At 40.8% G+C, this 21,880-nt stretch overlaps 1 protein-coding gene across 1 annotated transcript in view; it reads right to left on the bottom strand.

Moving 5' to 3' along the window:
• The window catches only part of LOC124805255, a 44,994-nt gene extending 26,049 nt beyond the window's left edge, over positions 1-18,945 (bottom strand). Inside the window, exons 1-3 of the mRNA XM_047265767.1 lie at positions 18,873-18,945; positions 18,696-18,749; positions 2,286-2,365 (exon numbers count right to left, since the gene is read on the bottom strand). Of these exons, the coding sequence (XP_047121723.1) occupies positions 2,286-2,365; positions 18,696-18,749; positions 18,873-18,882 (144 nt within the window). The 5' untranslated portion in view covers positions 18,883-18,945. The remainder of the gene's footprint in view (positions 1-2,285; positions 2,366-18,695; positions 18,750-18,872) is intronic.
• Positions 18,946-21,880: the final 2,935 nt, after the last annotated feature.

Here is a 21,880-nt window from a genome sequence, read left to right as displayed (position 1 = left end):
GCCTGTGATGAGTGGGATGTATTTTAATACAGTTCCAAGACGGGTTGGAATGCATTAAGAGCACTTGAAATTTGTGCTGCTTCACTAGCAGCTGTCTCCTAACGGTCAACGGTTTGAGCTCAGTCATCTTCTATAGATACTTATCTTGCAGTTGATAATTGTATAACCCACTCGTCTGGAATGTCAGTTGGCAGTTATTCCAACCACGTACATGCAATAGAATTTACTGTTCTAAGCAGCCCCTCTAAGTAGCTCGGCCTCGAGCTTCCGCCTTAATTTCAAAGCTCACTCAAGCCGTTGTGTATTTCTCACTCTTTGCTATGCGATACTTTGTAATTTATATAATTGTAGTATCCAGATTGTAAAATTTTATTCCACTTTCCTGTGCCCTTGTGTTACGCCGGTGCCTAACGTGTTCTCGTCCGAGATCTTAGTTTGTTCTAGAACGGACTTCTGGGTATCCTGTATGAACTGGTGGTCTGTGATTGGACCGATGCCTCTGAGGCATCTGAGTCCGAATGGAGTAAGTTGTAACCCGAGGAATAATGAAATTGCATCTAATCCATTGAAACTACCACCATTTTTGGTGTCACTGTAAGTCCATATTTCTTCCATAATGGATTTTTAGTCCATAACTTATTACGCCAAAATAGTTGTAATAGTTATATTAATTAAACTTTTGAGGGAAGTTTTGATCAGTTAATTAATTGTCTGAGAGTACAGTATGTCTGTAGTCTCTCCTTTCATTTATCATCAATGGAGTACCTGATTAATCCGAGCCGTTTAGCTCATCTAAATTCTTGTTGTCCAGCATTTGTTTTCTAATTAATTGTTTTGGTTATTAATTAATTATTGAATTGCTAATATGGGCCTACAAGATCGCCCTGATGTATTTAATTTATATAGCTGTCTGAGACATTAGATAGATATGTCTGACTTTGTGGTTTACTAACTTAAAATTTTCCTTTAATTGGCCTTGATTCTGCCTTTTTTGTAAACCAAAGAATATTTTACAGTTACCCAATGTGGCAGTTTTCCTTCATCTTAATAGCGCTTGCTCTGAGTAATTGATTGATTTTAAAATTTCCTTGGTTGTCTTTCGTTGCTACCTGTTTTTTTCTCTTTTAACTTAACTTATAAGAAAAAAAATGACTTATTGTAAGTTAATGAGTGCCCTTTAAAGGTTGCCATGACCGGCTTGCGTAATTGTTGCATTTCATAATTCACTGTATATTTTTTATTGGTGTCATAAAAAGTGCCAATAGCCTTGACGTAGGGGTAACACCGGTTCAAATGGTCCAAATGGCTCTAAGCACTATGGGACCTAACATCTGAGGTCATCAGTCTCCTAGACTTAGAACTACTTAAGCGTAACTAACCTACAGGCATCACACACATCCATGCCCGAGGCAGGATTCGGACCTGCGACCGTAACAGCAGCGCGGTTCTCGACTGAAGCGCCTAGAATCGCTCGGCCACATCGGCCGGCAACACCGGTTCCCGTCAGGTCACCGAAGTTAAGCGTGCCGGGCTTGGCTAGCTCTTGGATAGGTCACTGTACGGTTCTGCTGAGTGCTGTTGGCAAGTGGGGCGCACTGAGCCCTTGTGAGAGCAATTGATGAGCTACTTGATGGAAAAATAGCGGCACCTGTCACGAAAACTGATAACGTCCAGGAGAACGGTGTGCTGACCACATGCCCCTCCATATTCTTATCAAGTGATGCCTGAGGGCTGAGGATGACACGGCGGCCGGTCAGTACCGTTGGGCCTCCAAGGCCTGTTCGGACAGTGTTTGTTTATTATAAAAGTACTGTGAACGAAGTTTGGGAAAATTTCCCTTCACACATTGATGACCAGTCCTCCCATTCGACAGCCGATTGTGCTTGCGCCAAAGCAGCTCAGGGTTCGGTTCAAATGGCTCTGAGCACTATCCGACTTAACTTCTGAGGTCATCAGTCGCCTAGCACTTAGAACTAATTAAACCTAACTAACCTAAGGACATCACACACATCCATGCCCGAGGCAGGATTCGAACCTGCGACCGTAGCGGTCGCTCGGCTCCAGACTGTAGCGCCTAGAACCGCACGGCGACTCCAGCCGGCCAGCTCAGGGTTTCATATGGTCTTTAGAGACAATATTTACTGGGCAATTTTTCTTGTTTTGGTCAATCTACAACTTTCAAAATATGGAAAGCAAAGAGCTTATTGTAGAAAAGATTTATTTAACAATATCGAAGATGAAGACGGGCTCAAAGCTTGCAGTAGATGAGTGAATGAGAGAGGTACCTTCTTGATGCCGACAAGTAGCACGCTGCTGGTGATGATGACCAGGGCGCCAAGGCAGATGGCGACACACCCTGCCACATCTGAAACACAGAAAATGTCTCGTGCAGAGGTTATTAGCTGAAAATGGAGTTGAGTACAGATTTCCTGGTGAACACAACTATTTCTGGGCATTGCTTCTATTAAACACAACACAGTGTTTAGAACCGGGAAAACCTACCATACGAAATACCCCACACGGAATGAGTTTTTAAGGTGAGTAAACACCGAGAGCAATAGAGGTAGCAATCCCAAAGAATTGCCATGTGGACGATAGAAAAAGAATTTGTGAAGGAATTAACTGTTTCCCACATGTACAAGAGAGGATCAAAAAGTTTCTGCTCGAAGGCCCTACAGTCCAGTGTCGGTATTCCAATCAGGCAAACTCACTATGAGCATTGAGGCAATCATCCCACCAACACACCAGGTTGAAGTCACCAGTTTGTAGAACACCATGTTCTGCCGCCTGAAGAAGTACGTAACTGCCTGCTGCACATCCTCATCCACCCTTACAAGACCTTTTTTAAGGGACCGAAGGCGTGGTAATCGCATGGGGTAAAGATCAGGACTATAGAACGAGTGCTCAAGTGTCTCCCACTTGTGTTGGCGTAACGTCTGTCATACGACTTTAGCGACATGTGACTGTGAGTTATCATGAAGCGGCAGCACCTCTTGTGGCAATTTTCCCGTAATTTCTCCAGCATTGCGCAGTACCATTAACGATGATGGAGTTACCAGGTCCCTTGAAATCAACAAGCAATTAGGCGAGTGCTGCTGCTTCCTGACAACGAACGGTGCCATACTGCAAATGTCGTCATGCAGAAATTACGCCAACCAAAGTGGGAGACATTCGAGCATCCGCCCTGTAGTACAGATCTCTCCCTATCCGAATGTCACGCTTTCATTCCCTTAAAAAAGGCCTTGGAGGGTTGAAGATTGGTGTTACACGAGTATGTGCAGTGGGCAGTTACTGGAAGCTGTTTGGAATGCCTACTATTTTCCAACGCCATATTAGGGAAGGTAATGTGTCATTTCATTCTGTTTTCATATTTTTGTCCACCCCATGTATTACTTACCATTCTAAACAGGATCACACATGTTTATAGTATTAAGACCGACTGGCGTACGTTTTCGATAGAGGCCATGGTTTTCGAGTTATTCAAGAAAAACGTATTTCAAGGCCACTTCGATTCTCTTGAATAACTTGTTAAGGTGACAGGATCAATTTTAACAGGTAACAATTTTTGCCAAATCGATGAATTTGATAGCCAACAAACCACACTTTGTTCATAATCACGTCATTTGGAAAGTGTGGACAGTAATCAATTCTTGCCTGGCTCTCTAGAACTCGATACTAACAAAATCCACCTAATTTGCATGTCGATAGACAAGCAGTATTTCTGTAGCAGATTTAGATTGGTGTTGATCTGCGTAGTTTTTCACATTCCACCGTGTCCATGTCAGCCACACATTGCACGTGTGTTCTTTGGGCTTAAATTCGAGGAAGGCAATCGGCAGGTAGACGATATTGTCCAGCTACAATAGAGTAGTCAGTGTACAATCAATAGTGTGATTTTATAATACTGTCAGTGTAACATTTTTGGCATAAATTTTCGTGTGTTCAGTGTACTTAAAGTCATGTTAGTATTTGTTTTTCTCTTGAGATAATGCTAATGTAAGAATTCTTTTGGTAAATATTCATGTGTTTATCTTGGTTGAAGTTAAGTTCATTAAGATTTTCTTGTATGCGATTGCAATCTTTCTCGGCGTATTCCAAAGATGAATTATTCTCGGGTTATCAGCCGAGTGGTGGCGTCTTCTTGTCGCAACGTTTCGGTGAGTTTCGTACCCATCATCCTCTGGCGAAGTGTCTGGATGCTGTGTTCTGCATATCTATATAGCTGCTTGGCCGTCGTCCGCTTCTGTAGGCCGGCCAATCACGTTTCTCCAGAAGCGGACGACGGCCAAGCAGCTATATAGATGTGCAGAACAGCATCCCGACACTTCGCCAGAAGATGATGGGTACGAAACTCATCCATGCGTAGTGACAAGACGACGCCACCACTCGGCTGATAACCCGAGAAGAATTCATCCTCCATATTTTCTTGTGTTAATTTAATGGGATTCATAGTCTAATATGCGACCTACACCCACTGTGTATGGTGGCTATTACAATAAAAATATTTATCACAGGTAATAGTGCGTTTGATCTGAAGTAGAAGTCACCCCTTCCTCATAGCCATATTTTAGGTCATGTTATAACAGCTATTATTCTGATGCCTAAACATCACTATGTCTGGGACCTCCTTACCTGGGAGGGCCTGGGTTCACAGGCACTTTAAAACTTGTCAGAGCTATCTGTGCATGATAAGTGGTAAGGATGGGTCATACTAGACCCTGCAAGTATGTTATATAATGGCGACCCTGCCAGGTTGCGTTTTTGGTTAGAAGGAAATCTGCCAGGAACCAGTTTTGGTTCGAAGGGAGACTACCAGAATCGTTTGTGGGTTAGGATATGAGACTATCAAGTGGTAATTTGAGATAGAAGGTGATACTGTTAATGATTTGTAGATCGGATGTGTCGTCCTGTGTAAGTGTGAATAGAAAAATTTTGTTAACATTTCAGTGTTACAAACAGAGTGTTGACATTATTAATTGACCAACAGAGTGTGAATTTGCAGTACTTATTAAGGTGGTGCATTATCCTATTGGAAGTTATCAACGAAGTGTAACTCCAAACTTTTGCTAGATCTCGAAGTGAAATTAAAAATAAATATGTGACTGCCTTTTGAATTAAGTTTTTGTAATGAAAAGTTTTTAACATAATTTCTTTTTTAAATTCAGTAGTAAGTATACTTAATAACATTTATTTGTGTTTTGTTGGCGCACAGGTGATGTTATATCTTATCTGTTGGATTCTTCTCTAGCCATCACTGACATCATTTCAGCATTTGGCATAGAGAAATCTTGCGTTGCATTCTAGAGTTCATACAGGACAATGTATGTTGTTTTGGGGGCGTTTTAACTCATATTATTGCATGTTGACGGGAAGTCAAGCACGTAAACGGCGCAAAGCTCACAGATTGTTAGAAGATCGGAAATGATGGCAGGACATAGGCCAGATCAAAGACAGGTGGTAGATGAGGTGGAAGGGGTCGAACATGTATTACAGGGAAAGTTGCGTGATCAGCATGAGATAGCAACGACAATGTCACATCATTAAACTGAGGCAGCTTCAACACATTCACATCAGTGGTTGATAATGAGAACAGAGGAGAGGCAGATCGCTGACACAGACGTAAATTCAGATGGTGCTGGGTTGGAGTATCTTGAACCGAGCGTAGATGTAATGAGCCAATTTTCACATGATAGGGCTGAACGAATGTATGCCAGTGCACCTGCACTCTATTCAGAACTTAAGGAAACGGTGCAGGAAAGGCAGAAGAGAGTAAGATCACATCAAATGACTACCGGGAAAGATACAAACGTACCAGATAAAATGTTTGAAATGTTGCAATACTTGGCGCAAGCCACGCAAAGTGTGCAAGAGACTTTGTTGACACAAGGACGTCAAATGCGAAGTATGCAAGAAGGTTTGTTGAGGCTGTCAAATGTAAAATGTTGAGAGAGGGTTTGCACAGACTAATACAAGCATACGAAATTTAGAACAAGTGATGGATCAGATTCGAAAGGAGGCAAAAGAATCACGAGACGTGATAGAAATCCTTATGGCAGGTCATAGACAAATGCGCACAGATATGGACGAGGTGCAAAAGGTCGATACACAAGAGGTCATCGAAAAGACAACATTTCAGGGAAGAGTTACGAAAGCAGCTTTGAATAGATTTGATAATCGTATTTTGAAGATCGAATCGAAAAACAAAGGGCAATTTCAAAGACTCAGAGTGGGATTATTGCGAAGAATAGAAGGTCGAAATGACAATGACAGCGTGTGTTCAGAGACGATTACGATGTCTGAATCCACAGGAAGTTCAAATAAAGACACTGCAATGTCGTAACAAAGTTATCTGCAGGAAATAACGAGATGTTGCAAAAATGTGGAGAGACGTGGAAATGTAGCTATATGTCTGAGTGCACTAATGTGCAAAGGGACAAAACAAGCGAAAAAGTGAGTATGTCTAAGCTTACAATGGATACTGCAAACGAACGTAACAATTGATCAGAGACAGAGGATGCCTCATGTGGAGACAGAATTGCAGGGAGCACAACAAAATCCGATACGTCAAGTGCAAAATGTAACGTACATTACCAACCTTCACGAGAGCCGATATGCAGTACTACAACAAGTAGATCAGATGAGAGCAAGTTGCTGTACGGAACAGTACTGGCCATACCAGAGACTGATGCCACTGGTAAGAATGGATACCCATCCTGTCATGGACAGTATGTACCAAAATCGAACACCAGTAACAATGCCAGAGAATATAGAATGTATGACTCAACTTGAGATGAATACCGTTACAACGGTTTCATACACATGTAGAGGGTAGCGGAAGCGTGCAATAACCAATGGCAGTACAACGCGCGGAAGTGAATGTTAAGGATATGATAGGAGGAAGGAGTGGTGGTCTGGAACAAACACCATATGGTGCCAACACCAAATTTTACAGTGAACACTTCCTCACTGTAATGAATTTCCAGCATTACAAAGAAGACGGAAATTCCTCGAATCCAAGCACCTTTATCAATCAGTTTCAGATTGGTTTACCAGAACATTGACCATTAGCACACAAGTTAGATTTCATTTGTGCACACATGGGCAGTGCAATTGTAGAAACGATGCAAAGGATAGCTCAAACTTGTAGATCGTACAAAGAATTTAAATTGTCATTTTTGTCAGGATACTAGTTGCTTGAAGCACAAAGTAGAATCAAACATGAAATGTTTCAGAAGACGCAGTGAGAGAGTTCGAAAGACACGAGTCCAGTTAAATTCTTTGAGAACGTAGTAAAGAAGAATCAGTGCTTAGATAATCCATACAGTGATGGAGAACTAAACCGATTATGTACGATGAAACTCTCATTAAGATACCAACAGTCTTTAGCAGGTAGAGTAGGAGATAACGTGTAGGCTTTCAAGAGAAACCTTCGTGAGTTGCACTTTATATTTAGCGAGGATGATGCACAAAAGCGAAGAAACTAACAAGACAATAACGATGATGGCTGGGACAGGAAATAGGAACAATGGCAATAGTGGTGGGTCCAGACCGAAGTCAGGCTGAAATAATGGACGAAATCAAGGAAGCTGGAATTCAGGTCGAAACAGTAATGGGTACAACAGTCGATTTCATCAATATTAACAGAAATGGGATCAAGTGTAAATGGAAGGAATAAACAGGAAAGTCACTGGGGATGCATCACGAAAGCCATTTAAAAGCATATGAGGAATATATTGTGAGATTAGAGTTCAAAGGATTGACTGAGCCGAGGTATATTAATGATATTACACTTTGTATGGTACTAATAGAGTTCTTCTCTGCAGGTCACCTATAATCCAAATTACAGGTGTACAAATAGAAAAAAGAATCTTTTGAACTAATGGAAGAGAATTGGAACTTACTGCCTATATATTGCCATAATTTCTCATCTTAAAAGGTGATGAGAAAACAAAGATAATTGAGACCACAGAGACACCTGGGAGGTACTGTAAGACTACAGGTATTCGTATAATTTGGAAGTATACTGCTGAGATAATTTGATGAACATATATGAATTAATCAGTAAGGGAACATTTTTCGTTCGAGAGTTTGTTGCAGCAGCCAACAGCAGAGAAGAGAGTAAACAGTGCAAACAAGAATGATAACAAAAAATAAAACAAGCATTTATACAATTTTTATCTTTATCTGCATGAAAGAAAAAGCTAACGATGTTTGAAATCCAACAAATAAGTACTGACCGCATGTGATAACTAACGTCTTCAACGTCCATCACCGTTATTCTATACTTTGACAATTTTTCTAAGAAGATGAGGAAACTTGCTTACGACTAAGCACGAATAGAATATGTAAAGTAAAAGGAAATAGAATTTGATTAAAATAAGTGTTAAACAAGGCCAAGGCCCATTGTAAAGTTTTAGATGCCAGAGTAATGGCGAAATGGAAAGGCGGACAGGGTGAGATGAGAGGCGTTTGGGTTTACTATTCCTATTGCCATGGTATTCGAGAAGACAGTACAGAGCAACTTAGCCGAAATGTTCATCTACAAAGATGGAACCAGGCGACAGGCAGACGTTGGAGTGGCAAATGCAATTTAAAAGAGGCAGTCAGCAATATTCCTGTCCGACAAGGCAGCCTGGAGCTATAAATCATATCACTACGATGATTAGTCGCCATGATGAGAGGCATACCTACGACGGGAGAGTGCTATTATAAGACTAACATCTCCAGAAACACCATGGTAGCTCAGGTCAATGCCACATATCAGAAATATAAATTAAGGGCGAATGTGTTAAAAACAAATCACATCACGCCTTACCAAATTAACATCGAATATTCCTGGAAAACAACAGTTATAAATCCTAAAAATCCTAACTACCATATCCCATCCCAGGGAAAAAAAGACACAAGCAAGAAGAAAGGAAGAAGCAGCAAATACAAAAGAGACAGGTAGAAGGCACGGAAGAAAGATGATGAGCTAGAAGGAGAAACATACTTTCCCACATCCCATCCTTACTTATAACCAATACTAGGATATACAGTATATATAGTATATATATATATATATATATATATATATATATATATACAGTATATATAGTATACCACAGTGAAATGCTTAGCTGGACATGAAATCCACCTTGATAGTATCTCATCCTACAGGAATTGAGTACAGCAGAGTCAAAAATACATAACAACACTGAGAGGGAATAATGAAGGATATGATGAGTTGACAATGATTCATACAGAATGTTCATAACTGCTCTGTGACACTGATCTACTAATAACAGTCATGGGACTGTGTATGGAGCTCAGACACCACACTCTTATAATACTCTTGGATGACTCCCTGATTCCTTCATCTACATGGCATTGCACACCAGGTTTGGAAGACTGCAACATCAGCATTGATAGAAGATGAGACATATAAAAAGCTGTGTAGAACATTGTGCCATGCTGTATCATCAAAATAGGAGATCTTTCACTACATTATTTCAATATATGTTTCATATCATGTGGTTCAATATATAGATATCTAGGTGTCCCTGTGAACCTTTTTGACTCATGTACATATGTACATGAGTCAAAAGGTTCACAGACAGACACACACACACACACACATTATATATATTCTAAATTTCTGAATTTTCGACTAACCAGTGTTTTTAAATGCTATATCTCAAGTAGTAATTCTTGTGTGTTTCAAAATTGTGTGTATCTATAGGGTTCATATCTGGGTAAAGCGGAAAAAAATTGAGGTCTTGACATGCTTTGATAATGTCATCCACAGATGATAATTGATTATTTACATGACTGAAATTGAATATTTACATAACTGAAAATAGATAAGGTTGGATAGACTGGTTGAGTAAACTGGTTCAGTAAACAAGTGTTTTCTCATTCATGCATGTCCATAATCATACTTTAGGTATATGACTGGTAATGCTAATTTGTTGAAAAAACCATTTTGATATTTCTGAATTGTAAGTTTCAAAAATGTTTCATATGGCTCGGGGCACTATGGGACTTAACTTCTATGTAATTATCAGTCAATAACCCGTAAGATAGGATAATAACATTTGAAATGTGAAAGATATAAGGATTGGTAATGGATTAAGATAGTTAAATTATATGAATATTTAAAAAAATTGATATTATAAGGATATACCAAAGCGTATATCTTTAAGACAGCTGGACAAAACAGATTATATCCCTTTGAGGGATTGAAGTTTACACTGAGAATTTTTGTAATTTTTTATGGTGTTAATCAATGCCTCAACCATTGATTAACTCCAGTACGAAATTAACTAGGAAGGGGAAGAATATGTAAGGTATCAGGATAATTTTCAGCACCTAACATAATTTTTATGCCAATAAACCGATTCTATTCATCAAACCGATGAATTTGATATCTCACAAACCATACTTTCGCTCAGAATCACGTTATTTGCATACTACGGAGAGTAATTAATTCTACTGTGGCTCGCATGAACTCGATACTAGCAAAATCCACCTAATTTGTATGTTGACAGACAAGTACCATTTCTGTAGCAGTGGACTGAAGTGTAAGAGAGGCTTGCCGGCTGACCTGGGCGCAGCAACAACGAACTCAACTTAAGAGGGCTGTAAACCAGCGAACCCTCGCCGTAGGAGATCAATTAGAGATGCGACGCATGGACTTCACTTGGAATTTTCGGCGTAGATATCCACACAACGATCAATCACTATTGGGTGTCATCTGAAGTAAACATTTTAAAGCAGCAGTAGGGGATCCATTTTGGGGTGGTCTCAAAGAAGAACACAGCCCTTCCATTTATGTGAAAACGTAAGAACGCAGAAAGAGCGTCATCAGCTTGACATAAACAAAATTCACGTGACGCTCACATGTATAGGACCTGAGGCCCACACCTACTCTGAGAAAGCCTTCTACTGTAAGAAATCACTCAGGAAGGCAGCGGCAGGCTATTTGTGAGACATAAAAAAAAAGACAACAGTGTGAGTCACCGATATTTTCGTTAAACATTGGAAAATCACGTGATAATGGCGAGGAGGGTGCATGATATTCACATGGACAGATACTGTTTGGGTGGAGCTTATTATTAAGTGAAAGAAGAGCGAACGCTCATTGGGCTGAGTGAAACTAGCGTATGCCACAGTTCGTTTCTAAAACCTGATTGGACAAAGAAACGACGAAAGTTGCAGCAAAAGCACTCATTGGCCGGCACTAGTTGTGGCAGAAGGCGAGCCCATGCTACAGAGGAGGAAGGCTGCAACAGTAAATACCATTACGAGTGTGTAATAAGAGGGACTCTCTTCCTCGAAGGATCTTGTGCTGGATGGACAAACCTCCTCCGTTGTGCCTCTGGAAGAGTCATTTTGCTCTGATCACCATATCTCGTAATATCTCGGAACTGGAGATTATGAGCTACGAGCTGTGCTAGTTAAGTTCTGCTGAACATTTGGGGGTAATAGAGTACATGTCGCTCTTCTTTAGCGAGTGGACACAGGAAATTGGTTTAGCCAGGGAAAAACATAGTTTTTTTTTCGCCTCACGAAAACTTAGGACAGTTTATGATTGTACATCCAGTCAATGCCAGAGTAGAATTGGCACGCCTAAAGGTATGCAAGGCATCGACGTATCTGCCGCTAACCGGCGCCACAGCCAAATACCGCCGCACATATCGGCGCAGTCTGCACAAGATAAATAGTGTACTGCTTAAGCTCTAAGTGTAGGAGTAACTAGAACGTGTTCACTTCAGATCTTTAAACTGGAGCTGATTTGCGCAGTTTTTCCTATTCCCTCAGTTCCATGTCAAACACATACTGTACATGTGTTCTTTGGGCTTGAATTCGAGGAAGGCAATCGCCAGATAGACGATATTGTCCAGCTACAATAAAGTAGTTAGTGGGCAATCAATTGTGTCATTCTGTAACACTGTCAGTGTAATACTTTTTTGCATAAATTTTCGTGTGTTCAGTGTACTTGAAGTCACATTAGTATTTTTTGCTCTTTAGATAATGCTAGTGTAAGAATTCTTTTGGTAAATTTTCATGTGTTTATCTTGGTTGAAGTCAGGTTCATTAAAATTTTCATGTGTTAATGTAATGGAATTCATAGCCAAATATGCAATCTGAACCCACTGTGTATGATGATCATTAAAAAAAATATTTAGTACAGATAATAGTTCGTTTGTTTGATCTAAAGAGGAAGTTACGACTTCCTCATTGACATATTTTAGGTCGTGTTATAAAAGCTATTATTCTGATGCCTCAATGTCACTGTGTCTGGGATCTCCTTACCTCGAAGGTCCTGGGTTCACAGGCACTTTAAAACTTGTCAGAGCTATCCATGCATGGTAAGTAGTAAGGACAGGTCATACCAAACCAGGCAAGTATGCTAGATATTGGTGACCCTTCCAGGATGAGTTTTTGGTTAGAAGGGAGACTGCCAGGATACGTTTTTGTTTCGAAGGGAGACTACCAGAATCGTTTGTGGGCTAGGACATGAGACTACCACGTGGTAATTTGAGATAGGTGACAGTTTTGATGATTTGTAGATCGGATGTGTTATTCTGTGGAAGTGTGATTTGAAAGTAAAATTAAAGATAATGTGTGGCCTTAGAAACTCTAAAACCAAGGCCTCCAGTGGAAATATGGCCCAGTACAAACTGGAACTGTATTCAATTTTATTTTGAAGCCATTTTAGCTATTTTTCGACAGTGACTGTCTCAAGCAATATGTAAAGGTTTTGTAAATTACCGCTATTTAGAGACATGTTTCGAGGGAATACCTCATCTTCAGGATAAATGGCATTACGAAAGGTCATACTGATGTAACACAGTATTTTTATAAATGCCAGAAGAACAAAGATAACCACGGCAGTGAATTGTAAAAAAGATCATATTTCTCGCACTTGCTTCAATTTTGAACAACCACAGAGCTTATTCGTACTTACGCCTGGAAAAATAACACAAAGCAGTTTATAAGAATGACTTCGAATACGTTAATTTTATTTGGGTGGTTAACTGCACATTCTTTCAGTTCGGAGAACAAATGGAAGAAAATCCAAGCAAAGTGGGTTCCTTTCAATGAGAAGTTCCTGTTCCAAAGAAGGCAGGTGCTAATAAGTAATGGCTGCAAAATATTGGCAACAACTATTTGTGGACTAATGGAAAAACTGGTAGAACCCAACATCGTTGAAGATCAGTTAGTGACAGCCAAACATATGATGGAGAAACATATGAGGTAATACTGGTTCTACAATTTAACTTAGAAGTTGACTCAGGAAAGGCAAACCTTCAGTTATAGCACTTGTAGATACAGAGAAAGCTATTGACTTTGTTGACTGGAATAGATTCTATGGAGTTCTGAAGGTATCAGAATTAAAACACGGTCAAAGTTATCTACAACTTCTACAGAAACTATACTGCAGTTATAAGAGTAGAATGTCATGAAAGAGAAGCAGTAGTTAAGAAGTGAGTGAGGCAGGGTTTTAATCTATCCACGATGTTATTCAGTCTGCACAATGAACAAGCAGGAAAGGAAACCAAGGAGAAATTTGGAGTGTGAATGAAAGTTCAAGGAGAACAACTAAAAACTTTGAGGTTGGCTAAAGACGTTGTATTTGTATTGGAAACGACAAAGGGCTTGAAAGATTAGTTGAACGAAATAGACAGTATTTTAAAAAGAGGTAATAGGAGGTTGTAGGATGAGCAAGGGTAATGGGATGTAGTCGAATTAATCCACGTAGGTAGTACTGAAGCAGTTATTATACACTGAAGCGCCAGAGACACAGGTATAGGAATGCGTATTCAAATACAGATATATATTAACAGCAGAATACAGCACTGCGATCGGCAACGTGTATATAAGACAACTGCCTGCCGCAGTTGTTAGATTGGTTACTGCTGTTATTATGGCAGATTATGAAGACTTAAATGAGTTTGGACGTGGTTTTATTGTCGGCGCACGAGCAATGGGACACAGCATCTCCGAGGTATCGATGAAGTGGAGATTTTCCCGTACAACCATTTCATGAGTGTGTTCTGAATATCAGGTTCCGGTAAAACATCAAATATCTGACATCGCTGCGGCCAGAAAAAGATCCTGCAAGAACAGGACCAACTACGACCAAGGAGAATCATTCAATGTGGCAGAAGTGCAACTCTTCCGCAAATTGTTGAAGATATCAATGCTGGGCCATCAACAAGAGTCAGCACGTGAACCATTCAACGAAGCATCATCGAAATGGGCTTTCGGAGCCGAAAGCCCACACGTGTATCCTTGATGGCTGCACGACACAAAGCCTGACGCCTCACCAGGGCCTAAAAAAATGGCTCTGAGCACTATGGGACTCAACTGCTGAGGTCATTAGTCCCCTAGAACTTAGAACTACTTAAACCTAACTAACCTAAGGACAGCACAAACATCCATGTCCGAGGCAGGATTCGAACCTGCGACCGTAGCGGTCTTGCGGTTCCAGACTGCAGCGCCTTTAACCGCACGGCCACTTCGGCCGGCTCACCAGGGCCTATCAACACCGACATCGGACTGTTGATGACTGGAAACATGTTGCCTGGTCGGACGAGTCCCGTTTCAAATTGTATCCAGTGGACTGACGTGTACGCGTATGGAGACAACTTCATGAATACATGGACCCTGCATGTCAGCAGAGGATTGTTCAAGCTGGTGGAGGCTCTGTAACGGTGTGGGGCGTGTGCAGTTAGAGTGATATAAGCCCCTTATACCTCTAGATATGACTCTGAGAGGTTATACATACATAAGTAGCCTGTCTGGTTACCTGCATCCATTCACGTCCATTGTGCACTCCGACGGACTTCGGCAGTTCCAGCAGGACAATGCGACACCCCACACGTCCAGAATTTGCTACAGAGTGGCTCCATGATCGATCTTCTGAGTTTAAACTCTTCCGCTGGCCACCAAACTCCCCAGACATGAACATTATTGAGCACATCTGGAATGCCTTGCAACGTGCTGTTCAGAAAAGATCTCCAGCCCTCGTACTTATTTGTGGACAGTAATGCAAGATTCATGGCGTCAATTCCCTCCAGCACTACTTCAGACAATAGTCGAGTTCATTCCACGTCGTGTTCCGTCTCTTCCGTGTGCTCGCAGGGGCCCTACACGATATTAGGCAGGTTGCCAATTTCTTCGGCTCTTCAGTGTAGTATACCGCATTTGAACTGCAGGGGCGTGAAAGCACGTAGAAAATACAAGTCGCTCCGCAACCTCCTAGAGAAATGGACTAAAGTGACATGAATGTGATAATAATTCCTTTGTTATGTGAAGAAGAAGACTGTAGATGTATATGCCAACGTTGGTGACCTTGGAAAGAACACTGATGCGGGGATCTTTTCAGAGTTAGATTTAGCAAAAAAAGTCCTTGAATATACCAGGCCGAAAAGAATTACCAGGAACGAGAGATCGACTGCTTCACGTGATTGCTGGGGACGAATTTTTTCCATTTATAACCTATCTGATGATGCCCTATATTGGTACAGAATTAGATGCCCAATCAAAAAGTACACGATTACAAATATATCAGAGCCCAAAGAGGTTCATAAAACGCGTTTGGAATACTGTGCCAAAAATTTAGGATGTGAACTACTTCAGACGTCAGTTGAGTCCATGGCACATAGTGCTGCAGCACTTTTGTGTGCTCTTGGAGGCCATACACGAGATTAGGCAGATGTATCAGTTTCTTTGGCTCGCTAGTGTAGTAAACAAGACATTAGAAGTAGTAAATGAGTTTTGCCGTTTGGGCATCAAAATAACTGATCATCGCTGGAGTAGAGAGGATCCAAAATACTATCTGGAAATAGCAAGAACAGCGTCCCTCGAAAAGATAAAGTTGTTAATATCTAATTTAATGTTTGATGACGACAGAAGCTGAAGAAATGAATCAAAATTCTGCAAAGGCCGGGACTTGAACCCAAGTCTCCTGCTTACTAGGCAGATGTGTTGTACACTACGTTACCCTGTTATTATGGCTGACACAGCAGTATGGACTACCTAATATAGTGTCCTTCCTATCAAAAACTTCGATTGACATCTCAGCCAATCTTGATTTTCTCCTTAAATCGTCAGTATTGCCAAGGCTCTCCGGTATTGGATTAGCACCCCAGATTTGTACGTAGTGCCTGTATCTCAGGTGTAGATGACCTATTCATCTGACGTAATTATATTTACCTGGAGACATACTGATTCTCAACTTTATCTTGATGAGCATAGAAACTGAAGTAATTAATTAAAATTTGTGCCAAAGGTAGTACTTGAAACCGGGTCACCTGCTTATTAGGCAGATGTGTTATCCACTTCATTACCCTGGCAATATGAATGATTACCCTTGTCCAGTTCCTTCCCTACCTTAAAGTTCATGTGGGCTTGCTTCAGATGCTTCGTAATTTAGCAAATCACAGAGAAAGAGAGGTTTATACATAAAATCCACTCTTCGCAGCAAAGTCGGGAGGGCAATGGACCAGGTTAGTCTGTGCAGTTGTCAGCCATAGTGCCAGGGTGGTGTAATGCATACAACATCTGTCTAGCAAGCTGGAGACCTGCATTCAAGTTCCAGCCTTGGTACAAATTTTAATCAGTATTACAGCTTCTATCCTTATCGAAGATGAAATTGAGACTGAATTTGCCTCCAAGGAAATATAATTACGTCAGCTCTAATTTAATGTGTTAAGAAGTATTTTATGAACCTACATGTTTGTAGTGCAGCCTTGTACAGAACGATAAACAGCTCAGACAGGAAGAGAATAGGAGTTTTTGAAATGTGCTGCAGATGAATGCTAAAGATTAGTTGGGTAATTTAGATAATAAATTAAGAGGTAGCAAACCGAAATGGGGAAGGAAGAAATTTATAGCACAACATAACTAAAAAGAACGGAACGATTTATAGAACGCAACCAGAGACGTTAATCAACCGTCATTTTGGTAATGGAGGGCGATGTGACGGCTAAAAATGTAGAGGGAGACGAAGTCAGGCGTATAGAAGACAGGTTCAAATGGATGTAAGTGCATTAGCTGGGCAGGTACGAAGGGCCTTACACAGGATAGACTAGCGTAGAGAGCTGCATCAAGTAAGTCTTCATTCTGGAGGCCATAACATAACATATACAAGTCATTGATTTCAGCTGTTTGGTGTCGGTATTGCATTAATTACATAAACCATGGCCAATAACTACAAGTGTAGCACACTCACGTAAGTACAAATTTAAATAAGATTTTTTTTGTTACAAAGAATATATATATATATATATATATTCAGTTTGTTTGTAATTCATAAATTTGCATTTTCATTCTGATCTTGATGAACTATTGCACACTATACTTTCAAGACAAGAGGAAGAGGACTGCCTGCATAAGAGTTCGTAATCTGACTTGAAACATATGTATGTAATACATAAAGTTTAAAGGTTGTTACCAGATATCTCTAAAAGTTGTTAGTCCATTCACTTCAAGTTTCTACATTCAGATGAAACAATGAAGAAAATTAATGAAAAATTAAATGCCGAGCAAACGAATTCCTATTGGGAGAATAAATTACAGTGGCAATATCCTTCTTACAGATAGTACCATCAAACGTCTCTTGATCACGAGACGAGCGAATGCTCGACAATTTGACAGAAACGTGGGTCAAACTCTTATTTATTTCTTCGTTAACTGCGTTGTTACATATTGTTACATATTGTTACATATGACGTACATCCTAGAAGATATTTTAGTTCATGTGTCATAATTATTTTCATTGTTAAAGTACACAGTGCCATAGAAACGCTAAGATAGGTCGTGGATATAGTAAAAGTAAAAGTCACTACATGGCGGGCCGATCAAAAGATCGAACAGAACTCGAGATATTCTGAACAGTGACGTAAACTGTTCGAACACTTCGAGTCGTTCTCAAACACAGCCTCACTTGAAAGCGTGAAAACTGAGCCGAAACAATAGAAGACGAATTCTCCAAAAATCACGAGGTAATTATCACAAAATGTAAAAACAGATGGCGCAACTAATCAACTTATCATATAAGGAAAATATAAAGTTTGCGAAAATTTGCTTGAAGAAATAAATTAAAAGTGCTAATAGAAAATAATTTAGTTCCTATAGAAACTTAACAGAACTATCGAAGTTCTGTTTATCGAATACTGATAACGAAGCACAACTTAATGTTCTCCAGAAGCGAAAGTTTTAAATTAGGCTTTTGCATCACCATTTCTTATTTGATTGCTTGCAAAGTCAGAACCGGGCGCCTGGAACCTGATTTTTATGAATACGGCAGGTGAAGACGTATTGATTCGCCGCATCCCGTTGACACCCAATGATTCAAATGTGCCCTTCGATTTAAAGCGACTGCAGTTTTCTATGCGGCTTTCATTCGCTATGAGTATCAACATGACACATCGCCTCTCACTTTGTGCGGCAGATATTAAACATCCCGGCCAACTCCGGGCACCGCAACTTGTTCTTAATAAAATGATGAGATGGAGTGAGAGTTTATACATTTGGAACAATCTGTCAATTTCCTTCTTATTACTCCTTTATAATCGTCCGATTAGTGGTTCTCAAAAAGCTTTTGTAAAATAGTTCATCAATTCTACAATTTCAAGTTCGCATGGGCTTCCTTCAGATGCTTCGTAATATAGCAAACCAAAGAGAGAGAGAAAGGTACGTACCTAAAATCCACTCATCACAGCAAGGCCGGCCATGCAGCTCTACATCTCGGGGATCTGCAAGAAATGAACTGCCTGAATTTCGTCAAATGTAAGGTTCAAAGTATAATTAAGAGCAAAAGTTATCGTTTAGTGCAATGCTTTCAGTATTACTTAGTTTGAATGGTTTCATTGGCATACCTTGGTTCATCTGCCATCGAAGCTTATCGAAACTTCTGATCAGCCATATTCCATAACCAATCAGAAATATGCCCTTCATCTGTGGAAAAACAACGCTTGATTATAATCAGTAAAGCGCATGAAGTGCTAAGATTTGTGCATTAATACATGTAAGACACAGTTATCAGAGTTTTTATAATAAACGAGACAATCTTGATGACAAACAGCGTGGAATCAGTGGCCTGTTCACATATTTTATTGGGATAATCAAAACATCTGAACAGAGATTCTTTCCGGAATGGCTCGGAGCACTATGGGACTTAACATCTATGGTCGTCAGTCCCCTAGAACTTAGAACTACGTACACCTAACTAACCTAAGGACATCACACAACACCCAGCCACCACGAGGCAGAGAAAATCCCTGACCCCGCCGGGAATCGAACCCGGGAACCCGGGCGTGGGAAGCGAGAACGCTACCGCACGACCACGAGATGCGGGCTCTTTCCGGAAATAGCCAAAGTGCTCTGTTGGTAACTTTGTGTGTAATTCAGTCCACAGCTACGAACTCAATCACCATTAATATGGATAATTAGATGTCGATCGGTTTTCATTGCAAAGAAAACGTTTATTAACACGAAATTGTCGAGCCTGTTGGTCTAGTGAAGGCAGCGTCAGGCTACCACATTATTGTTACTGCGCAGGAGAGGGACTGACTGCACGGCGCCTGTTGAACGATCATCACCGCAAACTTCGTGCAAGTCAGTGTGGTTTTATCTTAACCTCCCTGTTCTACCGATGGAGGTGTCGTCCTCATCGTATCAAATGGTATACAATCTGTTATCCACCAATGAGCGACTGTTTCGTATTAGTGTCATGGGTCAGTGCAGTCGCTGTCCACAGAACATCGATTTTTCTGTCATGGTCACGAAGCGAAGTGGCACTGCCTTAAAAATACAATTGGCATTTCTAATTCGATCTGTTGAGACTGCCTTTTCGGCTAATATTCTATTGGCTCCAGGCCACTGCTACTTTCCGAAGGCAAAGTCAAATACCATTGCACTATTGTTGGGCCTCTATATCCATTACATTGTAGATCAGTGGTTCCCAACAGGTGGTCAGCGGACCCCCAGGGGTCCGCGAGCTATACCAGAGGGGTCCGCAAGATGCTATTAGAATAAAAAAATATATTAAACATCTTTCGTATGATAACAGATTTTTTTGTCTTGGCGGTTTCCTGCATGAGCAGTTTTAAGCTCAATATTTTTTCAATAATGAATATGTCAATGTTTTTCCGAAGCACTAAAAATAGAAAACGTATAAAAAGACTCTTAATTTGGCTTTTTTAGGTACTTGATGCTGTGATGTGACAAGGCACCAATCATGCTGGATGAGGGGGTCCTCGAGAAAATTTTGTTGGGAACCCCTGGTATACACGGAGGGAGCGATAGGGATCCACTCGTTTCCACCAATACACAGCCACTGCATATAGGAAGCGTTTGCGCCTGCCACGATATCGCGACTTATTCGTCAATATGTTCAACCTTGTAATTCGTCGTCAAGGTATCAGTTGCGTAAATCAGTGTTCATGGTAGTCTCGCCTTGGTCCGTTTCCAGGTGAATTGGCAGACGTTTATTTCATTTTCGTACCCCTGTTGGTCTCGTTTTCTTAATTAATTAATAATAATAATAATAAAAGAAATTGTTGCAGGCAAGGACTGAAAAGGATTTTTTAAAGTGGCAGAAACCACGCATGATTAACTCCGATTTTGTCTCATTCTCTATTGAGTAGCTGGTTGTAATGTCTAACAACAATAAATAAAAGCAGGCCAGTATCATGTGAGCGACTAGCACAGTGACAGCCGGGGACTTCTGGATTCGACCCCTGCGCATCTTGTCTCCACCCAACCTGAGCTGACTATATCTGCTGAATCGAATCCAAGTCGGACCAAGAATATTTTCAGTGTGCCTTTTATATGTATGACCTTCACCTATCAATGATATGGAGAGACGCCAGGGATGATATGCAGTTCGCATTCCACGTTAAACTGTAGGTTCCCTTACCCAGGATTGGTAACTGGGGTAGATTAGGGACTCGCAAGGCGTCGAATTTAAGGACTTGCACTCGAACCTAGAGCCATACATAATTATTATTAACATGAAATATTGTGTGCCTATTCACAGAACGGCCTCAAATTAGTCTACTGCATTATTCTGTTTAATGTTAAGTATTATAGTCTGGAGAGTAAAACACGAAAAACAACCAGCAACGATTGAGTAGCGCTGCTGCATGGCTGTAGCACACACACAGCGCAGCACATGAAGCGAGAAAGGGTAAGTCGGTCGTCTGGCAGTGAAAATGTGACTAATGGTGTTTGTCGATCTGACAACGGCTAGAGGACGCTGGAGCTGGTAATTTTTTAATCCCAGGGCATAGCAAGTTACAGTGGATATCGTCGTGTTAGGAAAACGGAAACTTTAACTGCAGACCGTTCTGCGAAAATGTCTTTAGAGACATATTGTACCAGGTTGTCTTTGTCTTGCAATCGATTAGTCTACAACCTGGCTAACTACTATCCCAGCAGCGACTAAGAAGCGCTGCAGTATGACAGTATATTGGTTGACTCAGGTAGGGCAAGGAAGGCGTGGGGAGAAAAGTTTACAGAAATTTCGGAGTCTGTTACTGTAATATACTATAATTTCTGTTAACATTTTCTCCCCACGCCTTCCTTCCCTACCTGAGTCAACCGATATACTGTCATGCTGCAGCGCTTCTTAGTTGCCGCTCGGATAGTAGTTAGCCGGCCAGGGTGGCCGAGCGGTTCTAGGGGCTACAGTCTGGAACCGCGCGACCGCTACGGTCGCAGGTTCGAATCCTGCCTCGGGCATGGATGTGTGTGATGTCCTTAGGTTAGTTAGGTTTAAGTAGTTCTAAGTTCTAGGGGACTGATGACCTCAGAAGTTAAGTCCCATAGTGCTCAGAGCCCTTTGAACCATTTTTGATAATAGTTATTCCTTGGGATTGGCTGT

This window comes from Schistocerca piceifrons, chromosome 7 (genome assembly GCF_021461385.2).
Source record: "Schistocerca piceifrons isolate TAMUIC-IGC-003096 chromosome 7, iqSchPice1.1, whole genome shotgun sequence".
Classification (NCBI taxonomy): domain Eukaryota; kingdom Metazoa; phylum Arthropoda; class Insecta; order Orthoptera; family Acrididae; genus Schistocerca; species Schistocerca piceifrons.
This window is presented reverse-complemented; position numbering and strand designations above follow the sequence as displayed.